The 22,332-nt window shown below is 39.3% G+C and overlaps 1 protein-coding gene across 3 annotated transcripts; it reads left to right on the plus strand.

Annotated features, from left to right (window-relative positions):
• Positions 1–16,436: 16,436 nt before the first annotated feature.
• LOC115686233 (protein WVD2-like 5) lies at positions 16,437–20,997 on the plus strand. 3 transcript variants are annotated; one of them, XM_030611455.2, is made up of 9 exons: positions 16,437–16,779; positions 17,394–17,716; positions 17,797–18,030; positions 18,142–18,182; positions 18,433–18,504; positions 18,634–18,733; positions 18,829–18,900; positions 18,983–19,093; positions 20,167–20,997. In XM_030611455.2, the coding sequence occupies exons 2-9, from the start codon at positions 17,477–17,479 to the stop codon at positions 20,575–20,577; spliced, it is 1,281 nt and encodes a 426-aa protein (XP_030467315.1). In that variant the 5' UTR covers positions 16,437–16,779; positions 17,394–17,476; the 3' UTR covers positions 20,578–20,997. The 3 variants fall into 3 exon arrangements, with proteins under 3 accessions (XP_030467315.1, XP_030467313.1, XP_030467317.1); XM_030611453.2 differs by having other exon boundaries at positions 17,401–17,716; XM_030611457.2 differs by having other exon boundaries at positions 17,401–17,716; positions 18,436–18,504.
• Positions 20,998–22,332: the final 1,335 nt, after the last annotated feature.

The following is a 22,332-nucleotide window of genomic DNA, read 5'->3' on the forward strand; positions in this document are numbered from 1 at the left end:
TCTTCTTCATTATGGCTAGCAGAGGGCTAGCGACCTTCGCCGGTCTCTGGTCGAGGGTCGGCAACCACCGCCGGCCCTCTGCCAGTAGCCGGTGGCCCTGTCGCTAAAATGGAGAAGAAAAGGGAAAAAAAGACGAAGAAAAGAAATAAAAAAATTGAATATTTTTTTAAAAATTAAAAATTTATCCATGTCAGCATCGGTCACGCTATGTAGGACGCTGACCGGACAACAGGGCGAGGAGATTGATCAAGAAAGATTTCTTGTTCTTATTATAAGATTGTGATTGGATTAGCAGATGTTTGGTAATTCCTCTGGCATTACGACTTTTACTACAACGATGCTGTCCATAGATCAAATTGTTTCGTGTATTGGATTTCACTTGACTATCTACGGCTCCATTGCATGTGCTTGGGGTAGAAGTTTTGTATAAATGTATCGCCATGCTATTAATATTAAGTATTTTGATTTAAGTTCTTTTCTTTCTAAGAGGTGGAATAGAATAACCCTGTTGAAGTGTAATGATCATACGTCTGTATGGATAATAATTAAATTCCAATTGAAAAGAAATCTTTAGGAGAAATAAATGAAAGGACATCAATTCAAATCTTGTGAACGATTTTCAGTCAAAATTAGTCGGAATGACTACCTTGGTAATTCGTTAAAAGGTATAGGACTAAATTGGCAAATCGTTAAAAGATTTATGACTAAATTGGCACAACTGAAAATGTTTAAGACTGAATTAATAAATTGTCAAAAGGTTTAAAACTAAAGTGGCACAATTTAAAGGTTTATGACTGAATTGACCGCCATACAATAGGTTTAAAACTTTTTGGACAATTTTCCCGATTCTATTATGACATTGGTTTTTCCTATCAACTCGACTGTGCCTCGAAAATGGAAGGACTTGACTACTGTTTTTGATCAGCAATGCAGTGGTCACTACCAGTTTCTTGCCCCATTTCGACTGCAATAAACCCAAACTCTTATATATAGTAATACAATGGAATTCTTTTTCATGTAAGTGTGGATGTCATTCCTCTTTATTAATGTCACGTAAATCTTGCTCTTTTTTCCAACATCACAAAAAGTCACTCTGAATTGCCAAAATAAATTGTGCCTATGTACATGTAGTTTCCATAAATAATTGAGCAAAGGAGTAACCTTATAGCCTATACCGTTGACTAGTACAAGTCTCTTAACTAAGTTACTATGTGACTACAAATAAGATATTTGGCTCTAAATTATAAAAAGCAACTGAAATTTTAGTGGTAATGTGGGCGACATATCAAGTAAATTTTACAAGATAATTTCTCTTTGAGCTCCCCTGGATGAAGACTTTAATTAGCTCAGGCTCTACTCAACTTGATTAGCAAAAACTAAATTCCAACTAAGCTCGAGTTAATCTCAATCTCGAGTTTTAAACAATAAGATAATATCAAAAGAAATGACGCGATATATATGTTGAGGAAACTTACGAATATAATTAAATATAGTTGGCTACACAAAAATTCAACTGCTTGACTGGGCTCCCCAGCAAGTTCAATCAAGTTATGAGCTTGATTTGATGCATTTGACTTGTAGTTAGCTCGAGTAGTTTGCGGGTAGCTCGACTTACATAATATGATTCACCGGGCGCGTGAAAGCTTAGAGCACGACGGGAGTCTGCGAAAGGTATGATGACAATATAATGCATCATTCGTCTCTTTAAAGGGAAAACTGTGAAGATCCAAAATACATGTAAACATGAGAGCGAACTTTCAAGCTTGTCTGCAACTTCGCATGCGTGATTACCCCAGAAAATAATGAGATGTCTCTGTGCGAAGGCATGATCGAGGGCCAACGAGTTTTGTTCAGACCATAACGTGGTTGCAGGCCAATGAGAATGGAGGATGCTGTTGATGCTTCAAGATCACACATCCAAGATCACGCGTCTGTACCGGAAAAAACTCAACAAGAACGACCACATGCAAACGTCGTACCATGTTCATTAACGACGACAGAAACTCTTGTTATAATCGACAGTACTTGGAAGGACTCCAGCCAAATCTCTGTCTCGAATTCAATTGGGGCAAGTGTGAGTATACATGTTCTTCTCTATCTCTAAGCATGACGATTAGCAAGGGGATGAGATTCTTTATCCCCTTTCACGTGCTGCTTTTCGGTGTCTCGTTCATAAAGTTTAAGATTGAATGTACGGCCTTGAGATTCAATTAAATAAGGATGGTGATGGATTTTCTTTGTGAAGATGGGCCGCCCATGATGGGCTAACCAAGCCCATGAAAGAAAATAACTACACTTGGCAGTTATTGTCTAGAAACAAAAGTGAGAACACACGTAAGAGTGTGTGTGGGTTGCATTTTCATCATCAGAGAAAACTCATTCTCACTAAAAGGACAAAGAAGAAGGGGCTTTGTTCAACAATTCAAGGATTGATCTCTCTCTCGAGGCTGTGATAAGTGCATTTAATCTGTGGTAAAAGAGGTATGTTCATTTCACGTAATATACTTCGAACGATCGGTGATTCAAGCGTAGAATGGGCACGTTTTTCCGCAATTTTTGTATTATGTTTAGGAATCTGTTTCCTACATTGGTATCAAAGCAATGTGTTCTTGTTTCCTGATCGTTTAATATGCTTATAACACGGAGTATTGGCCGGAATTCGTGAAACGGGGCCGACGAACGCTCGGGTACGAAAAACCGACACCCGGCCGTACTGCTTGAGGTCGTTTCTCGATTTCCGTGCGTTAAAATTATTTTTTGAAAGTGTAGGGTCGTAGTGCTCGTCGAGACGAGCAAAACGACGGGTGGCACGCCGCCGGGGGAGGCCGGACGCGCCTCCACGCGCCGCCGCAAGCGGCGGCTGCGCCGGCACGTGCGTTGCACGTGCGCAGCGGTTGCCGCGCACACGTGCAATGCACGCGCCCTACGTGTGCGTCTGGCGTGGCTGACGTCATGCTGATGTCAGCCACGCCGGTTGATTTGGACTCGGCCCGGAAGCCTGATCCGACCCGTGACTCGACCCATGTGACCCGTTGACTTGACCCGGTCATCCGTTGACCGTTGACCGTCGTTGACCGGCGTTGACTGCGTTGACCATCGTTGACCGGCGTTGACCACCGAAAAAAAAAAAAAAAAAGTTGCGTGGAAGCTTGAATTGGAGCGTTTTTTCGGTGGCAATATGTGCATATTGGAATGTCTATTGTGATGTTCAATGGATTATATGTTAATCCTTTATTGTTCTTCATTTGTTGCAGGAACAAAGGCGTACCATTGACACACACCGATAGTCGTGAGGATGGATGAACAAATGAATACTCTTGCGAAGTTAAAAGCTAATTTAGCTGCCTATCGGTGGGATGGATGTCACATGGAAATGCACATTATGAAGGTTAACAAGATAATACGGGATATCATCTCGAATGGATACCATATGTTGGATTCAGAAAAGATTGATGCCCTAAGAACCACTCTTCCGTATGAGTGGAAAATGCTGATTGATGATTTGTGGAAGGGTCCGGAGATAATATTTTTTGAGGATGGTGGATGGGATGACAGGAGTGATCCATGGATTCCAGAATACAAACAGTTTGCTGTGGATTTTCTAAAGGAATTCATAAGGATTGGGGCGAAGAAGACGTCAACTCTTGGGATGAACTCATCCTGGCGCAAAATAAATGCGCCATGGGGAAAACCCAAGGAATTTCCGATGGTCTTTTCATGGCTACCCGATACGACCATCGATCTTTCAAAGGGTTTTGACAATGAAGTTTTTCTTAAGTCTTTTCCTAATTCTTAGGATAGTTAGGAATCGTTGACTTCTATGTTATTTTAGTTCGGTTTAAGATATCCTAGGTGGATATTTCTGTTCACGTTGATGTTCATGTTTCTTTTCTATGCTAGTTTCGTTCCTAATGTAAATAGTACTTAGTGATTGAATGTTGATGGATATTTATTATTGTGAATAGTTTATGGTACTATTTTATTATGATATCTGTCTTATTAGAATAAGGTGGTTGAGTGGGAGTTCTAAAAGTTTTAGTAACTTTAAAGAACGTAATTTTACCTTAATGATTACATTAACGGTAATTTCACATTAGGATTTTTGATGATGATTGGGAACATAGTGAACTTTCGAATCTAAAGCCTATGTGAAATTATTCATTAATATAATCAGTTTGTGTAAAATTGATGCATAAATGAGTTGCATTAATAATTCGTGCGTATATATCTGAAATGTTCAGATACCATGGCTTCAGCATCAAAGAATATAGTTGCTGAACTGAACAAAGGAGAGAAGCTTAACGGTGATAATTATGAAATTTGGCATATGAAAATTCAATATGTGCTGGAAGAGCAAGAGGCTCTTGAAGCTCTTAACCAACTTATGGAAGAACCTGAGGATGGGAACACTGCACAGCATAAGAGAGATAGGGATGCATTTGCTGTATAGAAAAGGAAGAACTCGATTGCTCGCATCACGTTGCTAAGTAGAATGGAGAATGATATCATGCGAGAGTTCAGGCGTTTTGAGAATGTCAAGGAGATGTGGGAAGCATTAGCAGCGAGATTTGGTCATACATCGGTGACCAAGCTGAGACAGCTCACTATAAGGTTTGACTCGTATAAGAAGCCTCATGGTCAGTCCATGAAATAACACCTGAGAAAGATGTCGAACATGATCGCTGAGCTGAAAGATGCTGGACACATTCTGACTGATGAACAGCAAGTGCAAGCAGTGATCCATTCCTTGCCTCAAAGCTGAGAGCACATGAAGGTGCACCTGACCCATAATGAGAATATCAAGACCTTTGAAGATGCCATGCGCCATCTTGAGTTAGAAGAGGATCGCCTCTTGGCGGCGAAACCAGAAAACGACATCTATTATGCTGGTTCTAGCTCACATGGGGCTTCGAGCTCCAAGCGCAAGCGCGTCGAAAGGTTTATGAAGTGGAAAGGCAAGGGAGCAAGTTCTTCGGGTAAGAAACCAAAATTTAACCAACATGATAAAGGAAAACGTTCTTTTGTTAAGAAGATGTCGAGGGTGAAATGCTACAACTGTAGCAAGAAGGGCCACTTCGCTCGCGATTGCGGCGAGCCAAAAAAGGTAAACTCCCCTTGCATTCTTGAGAACTTTGTCTATGTGTCAAGCTCTATATTTTTAACTGAGTCTAATCCTTTGTGGACCGTAGATTCGGGAGCAACAGACCATGTAACGAAGGACAGAGATGCCTTCGTGGAGTTCCGACGAGTTCCGACTGGAACGAAATGGATCTATGTAAGGAACAACCCCAAAGCAGAAGTTAAAGGAATTGGCACCTGCCAGTTGATGATGCGTGGTGGACGCACATTGTTCCTACATGATGTATTATATGCTCCGGAGATTCGTCGGAATTTAGTGTCTGTGTTAGTATTGGTTAAGCTTGGTTTTAATTTGAACTTCCATAACAATGGTGTAGACTTGTATTTAGATACGAGTTATTATGGTTGTAGTTATTTTCTAGATGGTTTTATTGTACTGGATGTTGATTCTGTAAATGTTAATGTTTGTTATTCCCACTTCACGTCTTCTACTTCGTGTGATAATGATGTGAACGTATGGCATGCTAGGCTTGGCCATATAGGCCAACAATGAATGAATAGATTAGCCAAAGAATACTTAATGGGCAATATTGAAAAAGTCGACTTGCCCACTTGTGAACACTGCCTAGCTGGGAAAACAACAAGGAAACCATTTAGAAAAGGAACAAGAGCTGAATTTCCTTTGCAGTTAATCCATTCTGACATTTGTGGTCCAATGAATGTGAGGGCTAGACATGGGGCTGTTTATTTTATCACATTTATTGATGATTATACTCGATTCGGATATGTCTATTTGATTTCTCATAAATCTGAGGCTTTTAGTTGCTTCAAGATATTTATGAACTTGGTGGAAAATCAATTAGACAAGAATATAAAAGCATTAAGATCCGATCGAGATCGAGAATATATATCTGATGAGTTCAGAAATTTGTGTGATGAAAAGGGAATAGAAAGACAGTTGTCTATTCCCTATACTCCTCAACAAAATGGTGTTGCAGAAAGGAGAAACAGAACCCTACTAGAAATGGTTAGGTCCATGATGGCGCAGGCTAACTTACCTATCACCTTTTGGGGTGACGCTTTATTAACTGCTTCCTACATACTTAACCGTGTCCCTTCTAAATCAGTTATTTCCACTCCGTATGAGTTATGGACAAGTAGAAAACCCGATTTGAGTTTTCTAAAACCTTGGGGCTGTGCCGCTTATACACATGAATCTTCTCATAAGTATGGGAAATTAGGTCCTAGAGGTAAGAAGAGTATCTTCATAAGGTATTCGGAAACCTCAAAAGGATATGTATTTATAGGTGAGCAAGAAAGTGAGAGTATAACTGAATTTGAATCACGAGATGTCACATTCTTAGAGAATGAGTTTCCTAAGAAGGGCGAAATAGGTGAGAACTACTCACTATTTGAAACCTTGGATCCTGATAGTGAAATCGATAAAGTTCGTCCAAGTGGAAGTAATGTGAGAAGTGAGGAATTAAATTCGACTCAATCTCAATTGCAACCTTTTGATGTGACGATTCCGTCATTATCTAATCCAAGTGGGAGCACAATGGAGAATGATATACCACGTGTACAATCTCCCATACGGCGAACAAGTCGTAAAAGTATTCCCCGACGACGTTTTGACATTGAAGGGGAAACTTTCATGATCGCTCCACAAAATGAAGACGAGCCAAGGAATGTAAATGAGGCTCTAAATTGCCCTAACAAAGAAAAATGGATGATTGCAATGAAAGAAGAAATGGAGTCAATGAAGTCAAACCATGTTTGGGAACTGGTTGATCTTCCAGAAGGACGCAAAGCTATTGGGAATAAATGGGTTCTCAAAATAAAACGCAAATCCGATGGCTCAATAGAAAGATATAAGGCTCGCCTAGTGGCGAAAGGGTATAATCAACAGGAAGGAATTGATTATGAAGAAGCTTTCTCTCCTGTAGTGAGATTTACCTCAATTCGCCTTATTTTGGCAATAGTGACAAGCATGGATCTTGAATTACATCAAATGGATGTAAAGACTGCTTTTCTAAATGGAAAATTAGAAGAAGAAATTTACATGGAGCAGCCAGTATGCTTCATTGTGAAAGGCCAAGAACAAAAAGTATGTCGACTTCTAAGATCGATATATGGCCTTAAGCAGTCTTCGAGACAATGGTATATACGTTTTCATAATACCATAGTGGCGTTTGATTTTACAATGATTGATGAAGATCATTGTGTGTATATCAAAAGATCCAAAGATCAATTTGTGATTTTATCATTATATGTTGATGATATACTGATTGCCGGAAGCAATATGGAGTTGGTTAATACTATTAAGAGTTGGTTATCGTCCAATTTTGAGATGAAAGATATGGGTGAGGCTGCATATATTCTTGGAGTTAAGATTTCAAGAGATCGTTCCAAGAGATTATTGTCTCTTTCGCAAGAGACTTATATAAATAAAGTTCTTGAACGATTTTGTATGCAAGACTGTAAACCCATGGATACTCCTATTGCAAAAGGTGAAGGATTGAGCCATAGGTTGTGTCCTAAGACTCCACAAGAGAAGGAACAAATGAAACGTGTTCCTTATGCTAGTGCTATTGGAAGTTTAATGTACGCTATGATGTGTACAAGACCCGACATATGTTTTGCGGTTGGGATGGTAAGTAGGTACCAATCCAATCCAGGTCAAGCACATTGGAAAGCCGTAAAAGAATCATGAGGTATCTAAAGGATACTGCTAATTATTCACCGAGTTATCAAGGCAAGGATCTGCGACTTGAAGGCTACTCAGATGCTGATTGGGGAGGAGATTTAGATGAAAGGAAATCTACCTCTGGTTTTGTTTACTTACTGAACAATGGCGCCATTTTTCTTGGAGCAGTAAGAAACAAACATGTATAGCATTGTCCACGATGGAAGCTGAGTTCGTGGCGTTGTCAGGAGCAGTACAAGAAAGTGTTTGGCTTAAGAGATTTTTGGATCATTTAGGTGTTGCTAAGAATGCTGAAAACTCATTGTTAGTCAATAGTGATAGTCAAGCAGCGATAGCATACACTAAAAATCCGAAATATCATGGCAAGACCAAACATATAGATACCAAGTATAACTTTGTCAAGGATATGGTTGCACGAAAAGATGTGAACTTGCAGTACATATCTACGCATAGAATGATAGCAGATCCTATGACGAAGCCAATTCCAAGAGATGTTTTCTATGGTCATGTAAAATCTCTGGGACTGCGTAGAAAGTGATGTACTGAATATTGTATTTTTCCCTGAGTGTTCACATTTAATGAAGTTGCTCTCTCATTATTAATGCCTATGAATTTATTTAATATTTATGCATCTCAATGCTTAGTGCATTATATCGAGAAAGTATGTCTGACAGATGAGATTAGCCCACTTACACGGGTAATCGCCTCTGTTTACTGTGCGATAAATAGAGATGAGACAATTTTTTTTAAGCTTATTATCTGGGTGATAATTGAGAGTTCAAGCTTAAATTACAAATGTCGCCTTAACTGAATATTAAGATGAGGATATAATATTTACTATGTCCGAAGGTAAAATAACCCACATATTTTACTTTATCTGTCAATGATGCCATATGTGAGTTCTGATGAATTCTTTAAAAGAGTAGATACGTGAACTCAAGTCTAGATATTAAGTATATCTAAACTATCATCTGTACGGTATTAAGTATAAAGACATGCGCTCCTAAGGGAAGGAGAGAATGCTGTAATACGTATTTCATATTACGTATGCATAAGACGACCTATAAGAGTGGCAAAAGTTTTTGATCTCAACTTTATGCCGTGTGAGACTCTTGAGGATAAGAGTTCCTCATTAAATGCCCTCCGGACTCTAACTTATTCTCAAAATTTCTATTCAGTGTTCGCTATCTTAGAGTGTTGCCAATGGTCATGAATAATTCGATCTAATGGGGCATTTCTAGAAAAGCGAATTGAACTGAAATGGAGAGGATTAAGGAAAGGGGAAGATCAATTTATTTGTGATGTCACATTTTTTTTTGTATTCACAGGTCGACCAATTATGATTTTAAGTAAATCATAGTTGTGAATACAATATACGAAATACTAAAAGAGATCAAGAGAGATATAAATGTGACTGATTGATCTAGGGTACTGCATACTATATCTACTCGGAAAACGTTGTACCCAATTTTGAGCTGCTATGTATTCCTAACAGATGCATCGCAACGAGCTCTCGAAGTATGCTGGTCGCACGGATTATTTGCTAGTATGAATATTGCAAAGAAGAGAGAGTTAATGTTTAGCCCACCATGTGCGAGTGGGAAATGATGGATTTTCTTTATGAAGATGGGCCGCCCATGATGGGCTAACCAAGCCCATGAAAGAAAATAACTGCACTTGGCAGTTATTGTCTAGAAACAAAAGTGAGAACACACGTAAGAGTGTGTGTGGGTTGCATTTTCATCATCAGAGAAAACTCATTCTCACTAAAAGGACAAAGAAGAAGGGGCTTTGTTCAACAATTCGAGGATTGTTCTCTCTTTCGAGGCTGTGATAAGTGCATTTAATCTGTGGTAAAAGAGGTATGTTCATTTCACGTAATATACTTCGAACGATCGGTGATTCAAGCGTAGAATGGGCACGTTTTTCCGCAATTTTTGTATTATGTTTAGGAATCTGTTTCCTACAGATGGGGACATCATGGGGACTAAATATTATTTTTCAATAAGAACAATAATAGGAATGATTTCGTTGATCAAAAGAAAGCTTGGGATAGAGTATTTGTGATGGAGGCCAGTAAAAATGTTGTCGTTAGGATTCATGTTTTCCTATCAATCCCATCTCTTCTATTAGGAGTGTGTAATGGGAACCACTCAAATTAGGAACTGCCTGAACTGGATTTGACCGGCTAATTCTAGGCGATTTTCAAGAGCACCGGTCCAGTTCCCGATTTCATAAAATCAGAACCGGTGACGGACAGTCCAATTCCTAGTTTTATGGTGGGAACCGGACCGCCTGGACCGAACCAATTTTTTTTTATAAAGAATTCAAAATAAACATCTCTTCTTCATCTTCTTCTTCTTTATCTCCATGGAGTCTCCACCTCCATCCATACTACTGTCCCCCTACCGAGTGCAGGGCCACATGCTTCCGCACCTAGGCCTCACCCACCAGCTCTCCCTTTGCAGACTCGCCCTCACCGTGTTGGTTACTCCCAAGAACCTCCCCCTCCTTATCCCTCTCCTCTCTGCCCACCCCTTCGTCCCGACACTCGTCCTCACCTTCCCTCCCCGCTGTCGAGAAAATCCGCGACATCAATCACTTTGGCAACGACCCCATCATCTCCGCCCTCTTCGCTCTCCACCTCCCTCTCGCCCAGCGGTTGGCCTCCCATCCCAACCCTCACGTGGCCCATCCTCTCCGACTTCTTCCTTGTCTGGACCCTTGACTTAGCCAACAAGCTTGGTGTCCACCGGTCCTATTCGATCGCCCGGGAACCGAACCGGACCAGTTCTAAGACCAGGTGATCAGGTTCCCGATTCCAGAAACTGTGAACCGATCGTTCTAATCTGGTTCCCGGTTCCTGTGTGGGATCGGACCAAACCGGGAACCGACCATCCTATCTTCTATCATTAATCTATTAGTACGTCGATGAGGCCGGTGCCGTAGCTTGCATGCCTAAGTGGAAGCTTAGCGTGGATGCGGTGACGGCGGGGGAGGCGCGATGGTTGTGGGCTGAAAACTCATAAAAATAGCAAAGATACGTGCTGAGTAACGATGGAGCGACTCAAAGAAGACACGAAGACAACCCTAGACACATCTCGTTCCTTACCTTTCGTTTTGCCTTTTTTTGGTCATAAGTGTTTCCTTGTTAAAGTATTGTGCCACATTCGAATATATAAATATTGAACCACTCTTTCGTCTAACTATTTATCGCGACCTAAATTTCTCAGGCTAATGGATTATTAAGACTAAGCCTAACTCGGGCCCTCCCAAGCCCTACCAATTCGTAACTTAGGATTTAAGTTTTTAACATGCAAAAGTTTTCATACTTGGAGTCACAACTAATCTATTTGTGGTAGGTCGATTAGAAACCTAAATAAAACATAGGGAGATATGTTTTATTCCTACAAACCAGAGATTTTAAGCTCGGGGACTTGATTACTCTAGATCTAATCTAACGCCCTTTCGGTACCTTTTCTTTTCAAAAAATGTTTATGCATGCAGTCTGGATCCATTTTATTGCCTAATCACTAACATGTGAGATGTTCATGCGGGTGTGCAAATCACCAATTTAACACCCAAGAAAACAGTAAATAGATTGCAAGATTGGGAAAATGACGTACCTTAAAACAACGCAAGCGTCTGCATTGTTAGTAGAAAATCACACAGACAATTCTAATATGATTTCTAATTAACAAAGCAAGGCACTCAAGATGTTCTTTAGGGTTTGCGCTTTATTAAAATGCAAACTAACCTATATGCAATGACGTGCAAAAATGACATGCGATTAATGAAACCTAGCATGCGAACTATATGACATGCGACAATATGACCTATTTCTAATGATGGAAAACGATGTGTTTTTTCCAATGAAATTCGAAATTAAAAAATGCCTAAATTAACATGCAATCTATTCTAAAAAAAGATAATTTAATCTATCCTAAAGTGACTTCTTTTTGGTATTTTTATGAAAATTTGAAATCAAGAATTACCACTAAATGAACCATCGAGATCAGGATAATATCTAAATTAAACTAGGAAATAAATTACTCTAATTCCTAATTTAAATTAAAAAGTTATCCTATCGACTTATTCAAAGAAAGTTATTCTAAACCTATCCTAAACATGCATCGTTATCTTCCAATAAGATCAATTCAAATCCTAACTAATCTTTTTTTGGGAATTTTCTTTTTAAAGGAAGTAAATCAAATAGATAGATAATCACCACGATCAAAACCAGTCCACGCGATCTGCAAGATTTGTTTTATTATCTTTGAATTAAGGAAACGATATAAACCGACGATCATATCCATGTGGTTATGGATATTGATGGAAGGCTATTCGTTTGAATTTCGGAACAAAATAAAATCTACTATCGTATCCAAATAGTTATGGACAAGATAAAGATTTTCCGTGCCACTAAGTATCGTATCTCATGATTGAGATCGGATAGTCGTCCCGACACGTTGTTATGTTAGGAATTTCCTAACTTAGTGTATTTTTTGGAATCTTGCGAATATGCCATGCATAATTCAAATATATCTACTAACCAACCAAAGACAACAAAATCACTCGAATTAGGAATTTAAATATTTGAAACGATATAGGATAAAGTTTCTTACCTAATTTACGGATAATTTCCAAATTCGAGCTTGATGCCGGATCGGGTTTGCGGATCACGGGACGATGGTGAGTAAACCAGCGGATGGTGGCAGACTCGACGGTGGCTTCACTGCGAGAACACTTGTGAATTTGCTGGACGTTGCTGGAGTTCACATGAAATTGCTGATTTCACTGGTCAACCTGCAAATAATTTACCAAGGAATTCAAAGAATTTGTCCCGGGTTTGGCGAAGTATCACCCGGAGCCGTACACAGTGAAATACAGCACTGCAAACGCTGTAAGAGGTGCAGAAAGGCAGCTCGGGTGCAGCGGGTTACGCTCAATGGCTTCGCGGCACAGCAAATTCGTCGCCGTTGGCTCAAACTGTCGCGGAACGGAGCAGCGGGTTCACAACTGATTACTGGAGCAGAGACATCGTCAAGCGGCTAGGACTGATCGCGGTGGTGCAGCACAGAAGAATAGTGGCAAGCGGCGATCGCGGAGGGAGCTCTTTGGCTGGGAGCATCACGGATCAGCAGCAGAGGACAGCAACGTCGTCGCCGGAACAGGGAGCTCGGCTACGTTGGATTGTCACCAAGGAAGCAGCACCGAGTCGTGGAGTTGGAGGAATTCGGTCGTGGCGGTGAAGACGCACGCCCAAGGAAGAGGACGACTCTTCTCTCCCTTTTAACTCTCATGTTTTCTCTGTGTTTCTTGTGTGTGATCAGATCCAAAAGAAAAAGCCCCCGGCAGCTCTAAATGTGTGGCCCTTTTATAGTGACAGGATATCAAATTTTTAGACAAGGAAAAGAAATATACTCTTTGATTTTCTCTCAATCAAGTGAGATTGATTTTTATTTCTTCTCCTTTTTGTTATACTGCCAATATTGCGTGAATATGGCCAGAGGATCATGCACGAGTTCTTTCTTCTTTATTCAATGCTGATCAATTTTCTTGTCCTCCCCATGTTGACCGAATTTTGCTCAATTTTGCGGCTCAATGCATAATTTTCCTTCCAAGCGTGGATGGGATTCTCCATATGCAAATCGGTGGCCGCGTACACAGTGCTCTTCTTTATATTTGTTCCTTCAAATAGTTAAGCATGCACGAATATACTGGGAATCCACGCCGATTGCATTGTTTGCGACAAAAAATCTTGATAATATCAAGCTTTATTGTTTTAAATATTCATCAAATTTTCCTCACTTGATACACATGATTTTAGCCACTGCGGGCTTAGTCCAATTAAGCTCAAAACCATTCACTCGACTCCATCCGCCGCCAGTCCAATGGAAATGTAATTATATGGGCCTAATTACTAATGTAAACGCTCCTAATCTATATGCAATTTAACTATTATTTTTGTTTAGGGGCCAAGATCAATCCCTAATTTTCTATGCAATGAACGACTAATTAGGTCATCAAAATTTAGGTGTCAACACTATTTATATTTTTAGAACAATTGTCAGTGATTCCACAAAATTTATAATGCAATTTGGTCAATATATACTTTGGAGTAACTCAATTTGGTTTATGATGCGGTAACGAGTGTCATCACATTAAAACCACATCAGAATAAAAAAAATGTTCAATACACACGCATGCGCGTACATAGCGAGATCCAATGATAGTCGCTACATATTGTATTCCCCCTATATACGTATACTCTACATTTAAATAATAGGGGGCAATTTTGCGGAATTCTCTATTTTTGACTATTTCTATTGTTGTGCTCTCTGTGAAAACTTAATATTTATTAGATAAATTGCCAATGTAAAAGCTTTTTTTTACACATTCTCCATTGAATGGATGATATGTGGATAAATTTGGCTACATAATTATTTCGAAGTACATCCAATGATTACATCCAATGATTAATATGTTAAAAAGTTTTTACACTCACGGTGGAACTAATAATAGTCCAGGAAGATTACTTTAAATTACTTTTATCACCAGTAATTAGCTTGTAAATTTAATGTGCTTTTTTACCTCTTAGTTAGGGCTTGTTCGATAAAATTAAAGGTCAATGCTAAAAATTTAAGTAGTGAATTTCAAGTGCTAAAAATAGAATTAATGGTTAATATCACGAAAAACTCCAAACTGGTATATCTGTGATAAATTTACCCCAAACTAATTTTTTGATCACCAAAAACCCTAAATTGGTATACATGTGACAAATTTATCCAAAAATAATTTTTTGATCACCAAAAATCCCAAACTTGTACATTTGTGACAAATTTACCTTTCGTTAAATTGGATTAATACAAAAAAGAAATCACGAACTAGTACACTTATAACAAACGGAGGGTAAAATCCCAAATTAGTACTTCCGTCTACTGCCACGTATCATTTAACTAAGCAATTTGATAGTAAAATTTAATGAAAACTAATAGAGGGTTAGGGGTGATCTCAATCTGGTCCGGTTCCACCGAAGAATTGAGAACCAAACCAAGAGGACCAGTTCCCGATTTTTGGAATTGGGGGCCGGACCGGACCTCCCTGGGACTGGGAATCGGATCGGACCACCGATCCGACCCGGTTAAGGTATGGTCCAATGAAACCGGTCACTTATTGTTCATAACTTTATCTATTTTATTACATTCTAGGTCATTTTGATCAATTTTCCTTGAGACAAAAGGAACACTAACTTCTTTTAATTTTCCACTTCTTCCTAAACAACTCTGTGCTCGGATGCCAGCAATTCTGTTGGAAATAGATCACTAGCAACAGGACAAGGCTTCTGAAACTTGCTTATTGGAGCTAGATGTCTCTCCCTGGTTTTCATACTATCCCTTGTTCCTACAACATTTTCTATGTCATGACCCGGTTCAAGTGATGAACAAGTATTGCCATTTGCTCAGACCCCATTTTCTTGTGGGGGAACAGCAATAGATGGAACCCTGTGTTTCTTTATCTTTCTTAATATATATAGTCAGTTGGGTTCCCCATTGGAATCGGGAATCGGACCGCCCGAACGTCGCTTCCACTTTTAAGAACCGGGAACCAGACCGGCACTCTCGGGAATCGGACCCAACCGACTGATTTGGTCCTGTTAGGGCGGTTCCCAGTTTGGTCGGTCCGTCTGACTCACCTCTACGGAGGGTAACTTTGTCACGTGTGTACTAATTTGAGGTTTTTGGTGATCAAAAAATTAATTTGAGGTAAATTTGTCACATATTATCAGTTTGGAGTTTTTCGTGGTATTAACCATAGAATTAAAAGTAATTTGAGGATGATTACAAATTAATGGCCAAATTTTCATTAATTTCTCATTGAAGATAGAGCAACGACCATTATTATTAGATTTTAGCGATTTGGCAAAATATTAGTTGCCATTAAGTACGCGAAAATGACATAAATGATCTCTAAACTTTGACCTAATGTGCAATATGGTCCATTAATTTTAAACCTAATGTGCAACGTGGTCCATGGACTTTTGGTACATGTTTAAACTAGTCCTTGGACAACATATAAATGTTGATATTGTCCTTCCATTAATTTAAGTTCATGGACAAAATTGAACATCTTCATATAGTTCAAGGACTAGTTTGAACATATACTAAAAGTTCAAGGATCACATTAAATAAATTAAAAAATTCAAGGACGACATTACACATTGAACTAAAATCTAGGGATTGCATTGAATAAATTAAAAATTCTTGGACCATTTGTATCATTATCTCCATCAATTACTTTTGAAAAAAATAAGTGACCTCCATTTACTTACCACATTAAGTGGATTTTTTACTTAATCAAGTATATTAAGTCAACGGTGATTGATATTACCAAACAAGTTCAAATTTCATTAAGCGCCGAGTTTTCAATTTTTCAGCTTTTAATTGGGTTTTCAAACAGACCTTTACTTTATTTTCCTGATACTCGTCTCTCTCATACATGTGTGTGTATATATAGATAATAAAACCTATCAAGGTACATACAATAGTGAGAAATTATGTACCTTCATAAAGTCAATGTGTGTTTGATCTTATTTTTCTTGAAATGTATATTGTAATTGCTTTGGTGCTAGTGTAGAAATCTACCCCAAGTGTGTGCCTCTCCCTCCCTCTCTGCCTCTCTCTCTCTCTCTCTCTCAAGTGACCTGGCAAGAATGGATTTGAAACCCACTGCAACTGCTATTTGTTGTTCCATGTCCCTCCAACAGTGACAGACACCCTTTCCCCTGCTCTCCATTTCAAAAAACCCCCCACGATCGATCACTCCACAGTTCGTAGAACCCCCCAATTGTGCTCGGAGATTGAGGCAGGAGCTTCAAAATTTCGAATTTCGGTTTCTGGGTCCTTGCCCATCTCCGTTCTTGTCCCAGATCTCCAAACTCTCGCCGCAGATCTCCCGTCGATGGAGCTCTGATTGCCGCTCTCCGATTCTGGGTAAGAGCGCAACGGGTCTGTACTGCTCTGTATTTGCCTCCTGAGTTAGCGTCCGGAGAAGTTCTGTGCCCGAATCGTGTCTGAAGCTCCTGATGTGTTATTTCTGTTTCTGGGTTTTGGAGCCGAGGCATTTTCTTGGCTCGAATGGGATTTTTTTTACTGGGTTTCGTGTCGTTGCGGTTGCCATGACCAGATCGATGCCGCATTGTTGGAAGAACGTTTCTTTTTGAGTGATTAATTCTCGTGTGTGTGTGTGTGTGTGTAGGGTGCGTAGATTCTTGCTTAATGCGCATAGTTGTGATTGACGTGCTTTTCTTGCGAAATCCATGCAAACTGAGAATCGATGAAGTAAGAGATACTAGTATGTATAATTTCCTTTTATTGAGTTTCGAGATTCACATGTTGGGCTGGGGATTATGTGCTTCAATGTTGAGAAGGTGGTTTTGAGGCATGCTACAGCAAAAATTTGAAGCTCGTTAATATTTGTCTGACCTTGTGATTTTGCAGAATGTTGATTGTGGCACATTGGCTCACTTTTACTTCTTTTCTCATGATTTCTTTTCCTGTGGGAAGATGACTGATACATGATCTGCATACCTTCTGCCTTCTTTGAGCTTTCAGGAACTTCCAAGTCCCTGTGCCCTTTTGGTTTCGCATTGCATCAAAGCGTCTAGTATAGTTCAGCATCAACAGTTCTATGGATATTGATGACACCATAGCTGATAATGGTTTTGAGGTGGTCCCTCAACATGGTGCTTATGAGCAACTTCCGGCCTGCGAAGGAGAGAGAGTTCCAACTGGTTTTAATGGGGTTACATATGAGACTGGTGCAATTGCATCTGTAAATAAGAGCTTAGAAAGTGTTAAGTTAGATCAGTCTGATGCAAACAAGTCATCGCCTGTGGACTTAAAGGAGGGACCTGTCAATGTTCCTAAGGTATAGACTTCTGCTTTTGCTTAGTTTTTGGAAGTGATACGAATCCTTATGCTTGACTGCATCTATCAATTGGTTCATAGGAAGGAGATAATTTAGATTCAGACCATGCAAAACGTGTGAGAAGCCAGAGGGGTCAAGAAACCAAAAAAAATTACAAACCTACTGCGAAAAATGTGCTGGCACCTGGAGCAAAGAAGAACAAAGACGAAAAGGAAGCAAAAGCGGTTCCAGATGGAAATGGTGCTCCGAATTCCAGTTTAGAGAAGCCTATTAAAAGTAAATCATTTAATGATAAGCAGCCTCGTCTACCCAAGGTGAATGCTTTCTTAAGTGTAGTTTCACCATATTTTGTTTGAAAGAATTAGGTCATCGTTGCTAACATTTGGTTGCTAATCGTTATATTTTGGTGTGTTTTCTTTTGACAGCAAGCTGCAAAATTTGATATAGACTCTTCAGAAGGCTTGAGGTATTCCAATCTTGCCCCAACTTTAACATTTCTCTTGTTGAAGAAATTGTTTGGAATATATCTGCTGCCATTATTACTGCTATGATTATGATGGAGGATAGCGAAAAGGCTTTGAGTGGTCTCTGAATCTTCAAATGCTAAGTTTTATTTATTTGTTTGTCTCCTGCTGTGCGTAAATTTCATGGTTTGTATCAATTACTGATTACATTAGATTTCCTTGGAATTTGAAACTATGAATTGCTTTCAACAGCAGGATTAAAAAAGAGAAGCCTTTGAAAGAAGGATCCGTCATCGAACCTGATGGGTTTCCACAATCTTCCCCGTATCCCTTGCAGATTTTCTTGCAGTTTGATCATATTTCTCTTTCCAGTTGTTGCTTCGCATCTTCAATAATGATCCCTGATTTCATTCTTTGCTGTTTACAATTAGTTTATCCTTTAGATTATTATAGAAATCTTACCGCAGCTGATTCCGGACCCCGTAGAGGGGGTGTACTTCCGAACTATCGGTTCAGCTTTAGGTGTAATGAAAGGGCTGAAAAAAGGAAAGAGGTTAGCTCCTGTCGTTTGCTTCATGTGCAATTGTGTGGTTATCCCAGGCCAGATTGCTGCAGATATGACTTACTTTTTATCATCGTCTTGGGCAGTTCTACTCAAAGCTTGAGGAAAAGATTCATGCAAAGGAAGTAGAACAGACAACCTTACAGGCTAAGTCCAAGGTGGTATCCTTTAGCTTGAGTGGCCATGGAAGTTGCTTGCTTGTTTCATTTGCTTATTTGAGAAGCTGAAATTTGATGTCAGGAAACTCAAGAAGCTGAGATTAAGATGCTGAGGAAGAGTTTGAACTTTAAAGCCACACCTATGCCAAACTTCTACCAAGAACCTTCGCCACCTAAAGTTGAATTGAAAAAGGTAGATTCTCATATATCTGCGAGGCCTCATTATGGCAGCCTTGGAATTAGATTTTGTATGAGCATCATAAATATACCGTCTGTGTTGTGTAGAGATATCTAAGACCTTCTTATAAATGGAGAGAGAGAATGTTTTAGATCATTTTCATTATCAAAAAGAATGGTTAGAGATACCAATGACAAACAAGATTTCCATTCTGTTTTTATAACTATAATGCAACTTTTATTAAAAAAATCTGCAATAGGATTTCTTTTCTTGATCTCTTAAACAAGTATTTGGAATCTTTAACGTCAGTTAAATGTCTTAGCAATTAAGATCCCGAGAATTGGAAAGGGTAACCCAGTTTATGTGCTGAATAAATGCTTCTCTACTTTTCATTCTAGCTTGAATTCTGTACTATTTCATAAATATTGTCTTTCTTTCAGAAGGAATAACACAGGGTGGAACTACAACTATCTGATGTTTTCCTTGGTTGCACCTGGAGCTAGCTAAGTTCCAGCAGTTATCGTACACGTTTGGTGTCTTAAAGTGTGCCAAAAATTATATTTGGAACTGAGTATCTAGCTATTCGAGATCAATATTTCAAGAGCTTTTCCATTAAGTTACCCACTCTCAACTTCTACACATGATAGGAAGTAGGAAACTCTGTAAATAGAATTTAGTATTGGCTATAACCTTGCCAGAACACTATTCTTTCTTTGACTGTGAATTCTCCAGATATCTGCACTGCAAATAAGGTCATGATGCAGAGCTTGTCGGGCCATGTTGCAAAAATTTCTAGTTTATAGATTGTACTTACAAGTTACGAATGATTATCCGTGGTTGTCATACTCCTAGGGTGGATTAATTCATTCCTTTTCTCTTCCCTCTCTTGAATTTGATATATATTGAATTGCTCTATGCTGATTTTTTTTTTAATGTGATATTTGGCTTTTTCTAGCTCTTTCAATTCTTTGCGCTGCATTTCTCTCAATTTTATCATCACAAACTTTTGGATACAAAAATGCTTGTTCTTGTGAGGGTCCAGAACCGTTTCTTGCCCCATTGAGTATATGAATATTATTGTCTAACAGATACCCCCAACAAGAGCTAGATCTCCCAAGCTTGGGCGAAGAAAGAGCTCGTCTACCGAGGAGTCTGAAGAAAATGGCCACGGAAACCGTCCATCTGGTCGTTTAAGCCTCGATGAGGAAATGTCGAGAAACCAACCATCTAGAGTGCCTCCCATCAAATCAAAGAAGCCAATTCGGAAATCGCTCCCTGTACTGCCTTCTGAGAAAATTAAGTCAGCTAGTGTGAGGATTAAAAGTGCCGTGCCTCAAGCAACTCATAAGCAAGAAACTGGCAATAAAGCACATAAGCCGCTTCAGGTGGATGATTCCTTTAGTGACCATCTGCAAGAACATACGCCAATCTTTGCTGAGCTAGCCGAGCCAACTATAGCACAAGAAGGGACAGAATCAGGCTTTATGCAGGAGCAGTAATAGAGCTAGATTGGACTTGTTAGAGCCTTCAACTTGGCAAGAACAGGACGACAAGGGTTATCAGGGATAATTATGCTTGAGGTATGGAAGATTTGCGGAAGAGTCGTGGGTTCTGGCGTCTTTTTGTCTGTGGAAGCATTGGGTTGTTTGTTTTGTACTTGTTCTTGGGATTGCTGGTTATCGTAAGAAATTCTGCATTCCTGCACCTTTGTAAGTTATTGATTGCCCAGTGCTCTCTTTGATTTAGCATTCTTTGGTTGCCTCCCTACTGAAAAAAACAGAAATATTAGGAATATCAGTTGCTGTGAAGTTTAGTGTCGGAACCAATTTGTTGAGTCAGTTGAGGTGTGACAATTGGATATTGTATTTATGTTTTTGAGATTTTTGATTGGCTATATGATTTGGTTATGGTCCTTTGCATCTTCTCTTTCATTTGTCCTTGATTTGATTTAGTATTTATTTCTGAACTTTTCTACTGGATCGTACTTCGAGATAGACGGACAGTAAGAGAAATTAAGAACTCGCCTGATGCTTAGTCTGATATGGTAAGACATTCTGATGCTTCTGCTCCGGGCTCATCTCCTATGTTGGAAGTGCGAGAATATAGTGTTCAGCCATGTTGATGTTTTACCGGTTAACTGACATGGTTGTGCATAAGCACAGCACACCTTTTGGCTTTTCATTGTGGCATTGCGACTTTATTGTCTGGATTACTTCAAATCGGGTGGATTTAGAACACAACTTCTCTTTCTTGATCCTGTATTAGCTATCACTTTGGATTGAATCCAAACGATTCGTCATTTATCCCTTTTCCTCCCTGAAGAACGATGATATCTAAGACTCTTGTTGGTAAATTCATTTCAAGAAGAAAACCGATTGAAGATTTTTAATGCTTTGGAAAGCTTCCTAGTTGGTATCTTACATGCAAGTGTTTTCTGTTTTTTTCCCAACGATGAGAGTAGATGGAAAGGTATCTTGCCTGTTCGGTCTACAATGTTCTAGTCTTTCTTTTTTGGCTAAAAAATGTTCTAGTCTTTCAAAGCTGCCTTAGAGATGTTCCGAGATGGTGACAGACTTTTGCTTTTCTAACTCACCTCTATAACGCTTGATCTTCAATTCCTTGCATTTCTCATCCTGAGGTCTAAGCTAAGATTTGAAAGACAGCTTTCAAAAACTAAGACCTGAAGAACATTGGGGACGTACTGTGCTGTTGCACGAACACGAGTCGTACTTTCATCTCTGAATTTATCATTGGGAAAAAGAAAGTTGTATGAATCTATGAATGGAGGCAAGAAAGATGATAGTTTTAGAGGCCACATCATGGTAAATGAAATTCCATATTGGCATCACAAGAAGGACAAGCCATCTTACATCTTGGGAAATGCCACCAGTAGAAGCAACGGGCGCAGGAAAGCACAAGCTTGATGTTGCTGGAGATTGACATTTCATTGTACAGGTACTCTCTTTGGTACTGCTCAGGTCATTGTTGGAGTAATTCTGAAAAGAGGGGGGTAAAAATGAATTGTCGTCTTCTGAGTCCTCAACTGCCAGCTGCTCTAAAAATGAAGAGCTCTATGAAAGAGGAGCCAACCCAAAGTTAGATACTGTTTTTTTTTTTTTTTTCTCTTTTAGGTTAAAAGTGTTGATCAGATGATCTCTGCAACTTATGATTGTGGTCATCATCTCCAACTAGTAGCTATACAGTCACTGTCATCTACTCTGCATTTAGAGTGTTAAGTTTGGAACAGGCATAAG

This window comes from Syzygium oleosum, unplaced genomic scaffold (genome assembly GCF_021117445.2).
Source record: "Syzygium oleosum isolate NSW1041296 unplaced genomic scaffold, Sole_v2.1 Sole_v2.16, whole genome shotgun sequence".
Classification (NCBI taxonomy): domain Eukaryota; kingdom Viridiplantae; phylum Streptophyta; class Magnoliopsida; order Myrtales; family Myrtaceae; genus Syzygium; species Syzygium oleosum.

Excerpts from the sequence above, each read along its gene's own strand:
- LOC115686233 (XM_030611455.2), top strand. The coding sequence starts at position 17,477 with ATGGATATTGATGACACCATAGCTGATAATGGTTTTGAGGTGGTCCCT. Across the intron at positions 18,734-18,828 it reads GGGCTGAAAAAAGGAAAGAG|TTCTACTCAAAGCTTGAGGA; the intron begins GTTAGCTCCTGT and ends CGTCTTGGGCAG. Across the intron at positions 19,094-20,166 it reads CTAAAGTTGAATTGAAAAAG|ATACCCCCAACAAGAGCTAG; the intron begins GTAGATTCTCAT and ends ATTGTCTAACAG.